The 9612-nt window shown below is 37.6% G+C and overlaps 1 protein-coding gene across 1 annotated transcript; it reads right to left on the bottom strand.

Moving 5' to 3' along the window:
- Positions 1-237: 237 nt before the first annotated feature.
- On the bottom strand, positions 238-9595 carry LOC140150610 (uncharacterized). Its single transcript, XM_072172660.1, has 3 exons — positions 9025-9595; positions 7542-7738; positions 238-1828 (listed from the first exon to the last, which is right to left on the bottom strand). The coding sequence occupies exons 1-3, from the start codon at positions 9175-9177 to the stop codon at positions 823-825; spliced, it is 1356 nt and encodes a 451-aa protein (XP_072028761.1). The 5' UTR covers positions 9178-9595; the 3' UTR covers positions 238-822.
- Between the last annotated feature and the right edge of the window lie 17 nt (positions 9596-9612).

The raw sequence follows: 9612 nt of genomic DNA, 5'->3' as shown, positions 1-9612 counted from the left end.
TGACCTTTCATATTGAAGATATTGATTTTTTTCCCAAAACACCAAATAAAAATAGGTCTTTTTGGGATAAAATCCATATCTTCAATATGAAAGGTCAAAATGTTCAATTGATCGTCGCTTTTTCCTCCCAGCTACATACACTTTAAGAATATGTCATTAGATTTATAAAATTTACTTCGAGGACTGTTATATATCAAAATTTGAAAAATATCAAATTTTAATAATTTGTCATAAAATTTGTATTATATCGTGAATTTCAAAAATTATTTGATATCAGAAAGACATTCGTCGTATTCAGAATGCAATTCGATATGTCTGATGTGCTCTCATGTCCCACAAAAAATACTGTCGAAATGCTCAAAGCGCTAATTCCAGATCCCTTAAGGGATCTAGAATGAGCGTATATGTCGAAATGCTCAAAACACTAATTCCAGATCCCTTAAGGGATCTAAAATGAGCGTTAATGGCGTTTCGACAGTATTTTTTGTGGGACATGAGAGCACCACAGACGTATCGAACTAGAAATTACACTGCTCCAATTCATTGCACCCTGGATTATCAATGAACAGGGATGAAGACCTTGGTCGTAATTCTATAAACACTTTACATTATCCTGAGTCCATGCTTGTTTCATTCGCCCCTGTAAGAATAGTGTCTTTGAAAAAGCAGTTTGATTGCACACATGCACAGGTGATGAGTGCAACCTTCTTATAGTGCAGGGCAATACATTAAAAAAATAGTGTAAACCTATATGGTAATTAATCCTGTTACATCACTTCTTATACGGCGAATGATCCATCTCACGTATATAGATCATCATAATCATTTTAACAATTGTACATTTGGTACGTTAGTATATTGAAGTGTGGGATGTTTATGCAAATAACTGACACTTTCTACCGTGTAGAAACCACTTCCTAGCAGATTCAAAATCTTTAATTTCTTCAGATGTTGTCCTATGCACTTAATGATCTCATCCGTGACACAAATACACGATTCGAGTACTAATTCTTCCAAACCCGGCAGGTTTTGGCAAAAGTTTAAAAACACTTCCTCGCTAAAACAATACGGACCACGCCCAAGCCAGAGTTGTTTGAGTTTCCCGCGTTTGCTTACAGTCGACATAAACGCGTCAAAATCAGCTTCAAGTTTTGCCGTGATAAAACGAAAGCTCGTTAAATTAGTCAAATTGTTCGCGATGCAATCTAGTATGGCTTCGGATGGATCATCCTGTTTCGATGACTCATCGAGTTTGAAATTCATCAGCCACAATTCTTCCAAATCAGGTAGACTCTCACTCAATTTGGCAATACCTTTGACGTCGAGTCCATCACAATGTGCGAGAGACAGATGCCGCAGATGACGACACCGACTCAGTCGACATAAGAGGGCGTGTGTGAAGCCACCGCATTGGAAGTCAAAGAACGATCCTCCCTTCGGTGCTTCCACGCCCATGAACGTGAGCTGAACTTTGACAACCCTGTTTGATATTTGTAAACTATCCGTCAAATCATCATTTAAGTTCTTGGCAAAGTAAGGCACTGGGCGAAGCTTCGAGTCTAAGGCAAGACGCGGAGGCCATGTTGGAGGCCAAAAACTAAAAACCTCTACATTTGGGCAATGCTGACGTAAAAACAACAAAACGTCGGTACCGATGACTTTGAGATGTATCGACCGTAGACCGCCATTGGCGTAAGTTTGTAAAAGTCTGAGGGCGTTCTTTTCGTCGGTCCAAGGGCTGCATGGAGTTGAGTCGCATGTCTGCCAAAAATTAATACATGTCCAGAGCCGGCTATCTCTCATGACCTCGTTCCATCTTTTACATACTCTGAAATCGGAGAAAAACGGAAAAAAATATTATTAAGAAATGGTAACACATAGAGTTGTGGTATTTTTTCCGCATGTTTCAAACAAAAACAGGATGGTGTATAGCAATCGGAAGGTTTCGTTATATTATAGCATCGGAGTGAGATACAGAATTGAAATTTAGGCTCATTCGTCGTCTCATAATATTATTATTATATTTTGCACAATTTTCATTTTGATTCCAAATATGGTCATGAAAATGCACAGTTCTTACATTTTTTAATTTTTAAAGAAAAATTGAAACTTGTCGTCTGCAGTCGACACCCGCGTGGAGAGGGTTCGGATTTTAAATCTCTTTGTTGCGACGTGATCAACCAAAAATGCATCGTTTGTCGAAACAAATTACTTTTGAGTTGGCCAAAGTAAAAGATCGAATTATTTTCAATTTTATGAAAGTTCATTAGGCGCCAGGCGGAGTCGCCGTATTTAACATTAGCTTTGGACATTTAATTATTTCTTTATTTTTCACCCGGGTTAGTCGGTAACAATTAAATATCTAAAGCTAACGCTAAATATGCCGCCTCCACCTAATGTTCTATAATGAAAGCTAATTATTTTAGCCTAGACTAAAAAGTAAAAAGTAAAAAAAGAAACATGTCTTTTACAAGACAAACGATTTATTTTGCTCTAACGCATCACATTTGTAATGGACTATCTACCAAAAAAACGTTGACAACGTAAAGAAATCAGCAAGTTTAAAAAAACCCACCTCGGCTCACTTTTTGAAACTTGGTCCCATTTGTAAAAGGTATTAATTTAAACTTCATCATATTTATATAAATTTAAAACATTTCCAGAAGTGTAGTAGGCTTGTAATCTTGTTGGACACGCTGTATTCTGTTGAAATAAAATAAAAACACTGCTTTGCTGTTGGTATTCAAAATGGGACCAAGTTTCAAAAAAGTGAGCCGAGGTGGGTTTTTTAAACTTGCTGATTTCTTTACGTTGTCAACGTTTTTTTGGTAGATTTCTTTTCTTTTATGAATGTAACCAAGTAGCTCCAAGCTTGGAAAGTCATCAGGTTACAAAGTGCTCCATAAAACGAAAAATAGATGTTTGAAGTTGCTGTTCATGATTTATGACAATAAATAATTAAACAAAACTTTATCAGTCGTTTATTTTAAAACTTGCTCGTCACGCGTGACTGAGGCGTACACAATGATCAATATATATTTTAATATACTTTAATTATTCAAGGCAACGTAAATATGTACAGAAAATGTAAATATAAACAGCACACACCCAATGTTGACAATGCCAGAGAGATACGGAGAGTAAGTCCGATTTACTTCCAAGTTGGAACTGGTAAATGCGCATATATTTAAGCCTATACTACGGAAGCGTCTAAATGCCCCGACTAGGCAAGATAATCGTGTTTAAATGTTTGTGGTTCTTTATAGCCCTGCGGGCCAACCTAGTTGGATATGCCTATTAAGCGGCGGTTATCTGCGATCTTTCGTGGTTTGTGGTTTTAATTTCCCTTATCAAGCACTGGCCTCTATCGGGAGCTAATTTATAGTTTAAGCTTGTTGGATATCCATATTTCGTGGTTTGTGGTTCTTCGTAGCCCTGTGGGGCAATCTAGTTGCAAATACAAATTTCGCGGTTTGTGGCTCTTCATTTCGTTTCATTTCGTTTATCGCGGTTTGTGGTCTTAATTTATTGGATATCCATATTTCGCGGTTTGTGGTTCTTTATAATCTATAGGCCTGTGGGTAATCTAGTTGGATATCCAAATTTCGCGGTTTGTGGTTCTTTGTAGCCCTGCGGTCCAACCTAGTTGGATATGCCTAGTAAGCGGCGGTTATCTGCGATCTTTCGTGGTTTGTGGTTTTAATTTCCCTTATCAAGCCTGCCCTCTATCGGGAGCTAATTTATAGTTTAAGCTTGTTGGATATCCATATTTCGTGGTTTGTGGTTCTTTGTAGCCCTGTGGGGCAATCTAGTTGCATATCCAAATTTCGCGGTTTGTGGCTCTTCATTTCATTTCATTTCATTTTATCGCGGTTTGTGGTCTTAATTTGTTGGATATCCACATTTCGCGGTTTTTGGTTCTTTGTAGCCCTGCGGGCAATCTAGTTGGATATCCCTATTAAGCGGAGGTTGTCGGCGATCTTTCGCGGTTTGTGATTTTAATTTCCCTTATCAAGCCCTCTATCGGCAGTTAATTAGTTTAAGCTTGTTGGATATCCAAATTTCGCGGTTTGTGGTTCTTTATAGCCCTGCGAGGCAATCTAGTTGGATATCTAAATTTTCGCGGTTTGTGGTCTTAATTTGTTGGATATCCATATTTCACGGTTTGTGGTTCTTTATAATCGATAAGCCTGCGGGCAATCTTGTTGGATATGCAAATTTCGCGGTTTGTGGTTCTTTGTAGCCCTGCGGGGCAATCTAGTTGGATATCCCTATTAAGCGGCGGTTGTCAGCGATCTTTCGCGGTTTGTGATTTTAATTACCCTTATCAGGCCCTGCCCTCTATCGGGAGCTAATTTATAGTTTAAGCCTGTTGGATATCCATATTTCGTGGTGTGTGATTCTTTGTAGCCCTGCTGGGCTATCTATGATTTATGACAATAAATAATTAAACAAAACTTTATCAGTCGTTTATTTTTAAAACTTGCTCGTCACGCGTGACTGAGGCGTACACAATGATCAATATATATTTTAATATACTTTAATTATTCAAGGCAACGTAAATATGTACAGAAAATGTAAATATAAACAGCACACACCCAATGTTGACAATGCCAGAGAGATACGGAGAGTAAGTCCGATTTACTTCCAAGTTGGAACTGGTAAATGCGCATATATTTAAGCCTATACTACGGAAGCGTCTAAATGCCCCGACTAGGCAAGATAATCGTGTTTGAATGTTTGTGGTTCTTTATAGCCCTGCGGGCCAACCTAGTTGGATATGCCTATTAAGCGGCGGTTATCTGCGATCTTTCGTGGTTTGTGGTTTTAATTTCCTTATCAAGCACTGGCCTCTATCGGGAGCTAATTTATAGTTTAAGCTTGTTGGATATCCATATTTCGTGGTTTGTGGTTCTTCGTAGCCCTGTGGGGCAATCTAGTTGCAAATACAAATTTCGCGGTTTGTGGCTCTTCATTTCGTTTCATTTCGTTTATCGCGGTTTGTGGTCTTAATTTATTGGATATCCATATTTCGCGGTTTGTGGTTCTTTATAATCTATAGGCCTGTGGGTAATCTAGTTGGATATCCAAATTTCGCGGTTTGTGGTTCTTTGTAGCCCGGCGGTCCAACCTAGTTGGATATGCCTAGTAAGCGGCGGTTATCTGCGATCTTTCGTGGTTTGTGGTTTTAATTTCCCTTATCAAGCCTGCCCTCTATCGGGAGCTAATTTATAGTTTAAGCTTGTTGGATATCCATATTTCGTGGTTTGTGGTTCTTTGTAGCCCTGTGGGGCAATCTAGTTGCATATCCAAATTTCGCGGTTTGTGGCTCTTCATTTCATTTCATTTCATTTTATCGCGGTTTGTGGTCTTAATTTGTTGGATATCCACATTTCGCGGTTTTTGGTTCTTTGTAGCCCTGCGGGCAATCTAGTTGGATATCCCTATTACGCGGAGGTTGTCGGCGATCTTTCGCGGTTTGTGATTTTAATTTCCTTATCAAGCCCTCTATCGGCAGTTAATTAGTTTAAGCTTGTTGGATATCCAAATTTCGCGGTTTGTGGTTCTTTATAGCCCTGCGAGGCAATCTAGTTGGATATCTAAGTTTTCGCGGTTTGTGGTCTTAATTTGTTGGATATCCATATTTCACGGTTTGTGGTTCTTTATAATCGATAAGCCTGCGGGCAATCTTGTTGGATATGCAAATTTCGCGGTTTGTGGTTCTTTGTAGCCCTGCGGGGCAATCTAGTTGGATATCCCTATTAAGCGGCGGTTGTCAGCGATCTTTCGCGGTTTGTGATTTTAATTACCCTTATCAGGCCCTGCCCTCTATCGGGAGCTAATTTATAGTTTAAGCCTGTTGGATATCCATATTTCGTGGTGTGTGATTCTTTGTAGCCCTGCTCGGCCCTGATTTGGTAAAATGATCTAACTTGAAAATCGCTGTTTTGAGAAAAAGAGCTTTTAAGTTTTAACATGTGACGTTTTTCTTTTTGAATAAAATTAATTATCAAACACATCTAATATCTTAGAAAATATAAAAATCTTTTTATTTGCGAACATTTGGCTAATTTGGTTGAGTAATTTTGAAATAACAACCATTTTTAGGGAGTTAGATTCTTTTACATTGTTTTACCTTGTAACAAAAATAAACATAGCGAGACTCATTTATTTGGTAAAATGATCTATCTTGAGATAGGTTGTTTTGCCGTGTTATCATTAATGTGTTAGGCTTTGTCTGGCGCTCCCTAGGGTCTTGGCTAATGCGGTAAAATGATCTAACTTTGAGATAGGTCATTTTACCATATTAAATACACGGAAAGTGACAAAAAAGTGTCAAGATAGGTTCTGCTATCTTCAAAATGAAGCACGGTGGTGATTTGAGGATATCACCAATGGAAAGAGCACCCTCACATTACCCAAGATATGGATTTATCTCAAAATGTCCAAATTTCAAGTTAGATCGTTTTACCAAATCAGGGCCGTGCTGGGCTATCTAGTTGGATATCCAAATGTCGTGGTTTGTGGTTCTTTATAGCCCTGCGGTGAAATCTAGTTTGATATCAATATTCAGCGGCAGTTGTTGGCGATCTTTCGCGGTTTGTGATTTTAATTTGTGACAATTTATAATATTTATTGCAAATATAATTTCAGATTGAACTGTGAACAGAGCCAATGATAAATGTGTTTTAAATAACGAAGATGTCATGATAGTCGATCAGGCATGGTGAAAGCATCTGGATGGTGAAAGTAGGCCTAGGCCTAGGCCTAGATGAGAATAAAAAATCAGACATGTTTGTTTGATGAAAAAAAAATATCATAATAGCAATGGATGTTCGAGATGGTGTTATTCTTGATTTATGACAATACATTGGTTAATAAAACATTAAGAAAAAAAAGTGGTGGGAAGTTTCGAACCTGAGCAAAAATTCATAAATGGATTAGAAGTCCAGGACCTTAACCGCTTCGCCACGGGGACGAGCCGTTATAACGACGTGTGAAAGTGGAGTATTTATTAATATGAATGTATGCTGTGGTCCGGAAAGAATAAAAGAATTGCGAAAAACTTGATTTTTTGGCGAATGGGATCCAGAATTTGTATGTAGGGTATCCAGGAATATACTAGGGTATATTTGAAAGTGAATCTCAAAAAGTAGTGCGACAGTGACAGCCATGTATGGCTGTAGCAGTGACGAAAGATTGTGGATATCAGTATGATTAGCTATGATTTTCCACTAATTTTGGCTATGAAATACCGCGTGAAATAAAGCAAGAATGTTTATTTATTATCAAACAATCGGATTGACTGTATGATTGGTGTAACTTTTTGAATTAATGAGTTGTTAAAATATTACACTTTGGATAGTAAATACGATTTAGCATGGTTTTAGATATATTTTGTACCCAGCGAAAAATATCATAGAACAATAGCGTTTTGTTTCGTGTAAATATAGTCCCGCGGTGCATCTTCTTATTCTTCTTTATCAGTCGTTTTTTAAAAACTTGCTGGTCATGCTACCGCGTGACTCTAATTGGCGTACCTGGCTACTCTTCCTCTGTCAACGAGGGACAAGAACGAGAACACAGTAAGTAAAGCATCGTCAGTAAGACAGTCAATGAAACCTTCATCTGACATGGAAAAACTGCAATTATCGATGCCATTGAGGGCGCCATTGCGGGTTTGGTTGAGAGACGATGGAGTGCATAACGTTTCATTCATCTTCGCAAGTCCATGTGCCTGAAAGATATAAAATCAGAAAAAAACATCAGAATAGTGATAGCGATCGCGACCCTAACGTATAGCCAAAAGGTCAATTATCTTAAAACCTAACACTAATATTAATTCTACCCCTAATTATGATTTTAAAGTGATTTTAAAATTTTAAAGTGCGCATAATAATCCCATAAGCATCGGCACACTTTGCAGGAATTCGTGACAACTGTGGCTCAAGACACACCATGCCATTGAGCAACAATCAGCAACTTCAGTGCAGCTAAGAAGCGCACACCATAGCCATACCACAATAAACCATCGTAGTCAGTGGTAGTCATACAGGGCCAGCTTCCCGAGTTCTCGTACCTTGCAACTGAGGCATTAAAAGCAGTTCGTTTTTTACTTAGATGAATTTCAAGTTAACTCAAATATTTCACGAAAATAAACAGGACTCGGGGCTCGGAGTCGCCTCGCGAGGCTCGCCAAGAGGCTGGTCGAGTGCTGATCTTTGAACAGAAGTTGTTAGAGTGACCGGCGTAAACAGTGCTGTTTAAAAATTATAAACAGTTGTTTAAAATATTTTTTACTGTGCACTTTAAGTACATATCATTAGATTTATAAATGTTTGTTAAATTTTATAAATATGAAAAATAAAATAAAATAAAATATTTAAAAAAAATCAATTTTTTATAAGTTGCCACAAAAGGTAGGCTTATATTATATCGCCAATTTCAAAACGTCAAATTTATTTGATATCAGACGGACATTCTTTGTATTCAGAATGCAATTCGATGTCTGATGTGCTCTCATGTTCACAAAAAAATACTGTGCAAACGTTGCGTTTTTAGTAATTTTTTGTGGCCTTGTGATTAAGAAGAAGCTCTAAAACTAAATTATTTTCAGATGTGCAATATTTAATTTGTTAACATGGTTAGTGCAATAAGGTCTACTATGAAAATAAATAAGAGAAAAATAAAAAGTAATAAGAAAAAACATGAAAACAAAGCTGGGCGCATGTGTTCAACTTACGTTCGACGATATTTTGATGGTCAGTCACTTAAAATTGCTTTAAATTTACAGATACGAAGTACAAACTTCGCGGACAATTACAAGAAAGACAGATAAATTAATGTGCTGAAAATGGGTGTTTTGTCGTACCATCGTTCATTTTCGACATGTTACATTTTTTATGGGACACCTTGTACATTAAACACGTTACATAATACGTGTTTTCCTCTGAAAAAAAAGGGAAAAACAAAACAAAACAAATAAGGGTATAAAATAAAAGAAGAAAAGATCAAAGCACTTACCCTTTGTTTGTATTTGGTATCCTCGCATTGTTTCAGGTCATCAGTCACACTAGTCTGTGAACAAAACGGGAATACAATACTGCCAATACATGATAAACCATAGCGTATTTTTGAGCATATTTCCATCACTGTATTTGCCGCCAACCGTGCCATCAAAATGCAGGCTAACGTTGGAGCCTTAAGCCCTGGGCTGGTACTAGTGCATGGAGTACGTATACCATATACCAGGGTAATATTATATAGTGGTAGACTTATTTATATCTTGATAAATTTATTGATATCTAATAATATTTTGTCATCCAACTTCGCAAATCAATGATGAAAATGAATGTAAACATTAAGCTTGCAGATAGCCTGTAAGTCTCCTGTATCTAAATGCACGTGTAGAATATAGACATCATCGTTCAAATAATAGCAGCCCGGGGATAGCAGCAATGATAATGCAATAAGTCACTCCTAATTAGCATATTCTACCAGCACCAAGCTGCTTCCAAGCTTTTACCAGGGCACGCCCTTTGTTTAAGAAAACGCAAATTAGTACATCCCATTAATTATATTTTACCAACTCCGCCCTCTTTATTATGACGC

This window comes from Amphiura filiformis, chromosome 4 (assembly GCF_039555335.1).
Source record: "Amphiura filiformis chromosome 4, Afil_fr2py, whole genome shotgun sequence".
Classification (NCBI taxonomy): domain Eukaryota; kingdom Metazoa; phylum Echinodermata; class Ophiuroidea; order Amphilepidida; family Amphiuridae; genus Amphiura; species Amphiura filiformis.
The sequence above is the reverse complement of the archived record's forward strand: the minus strand, read 5'-3'. Positions and strand labels throughout refer to the sequence as shown.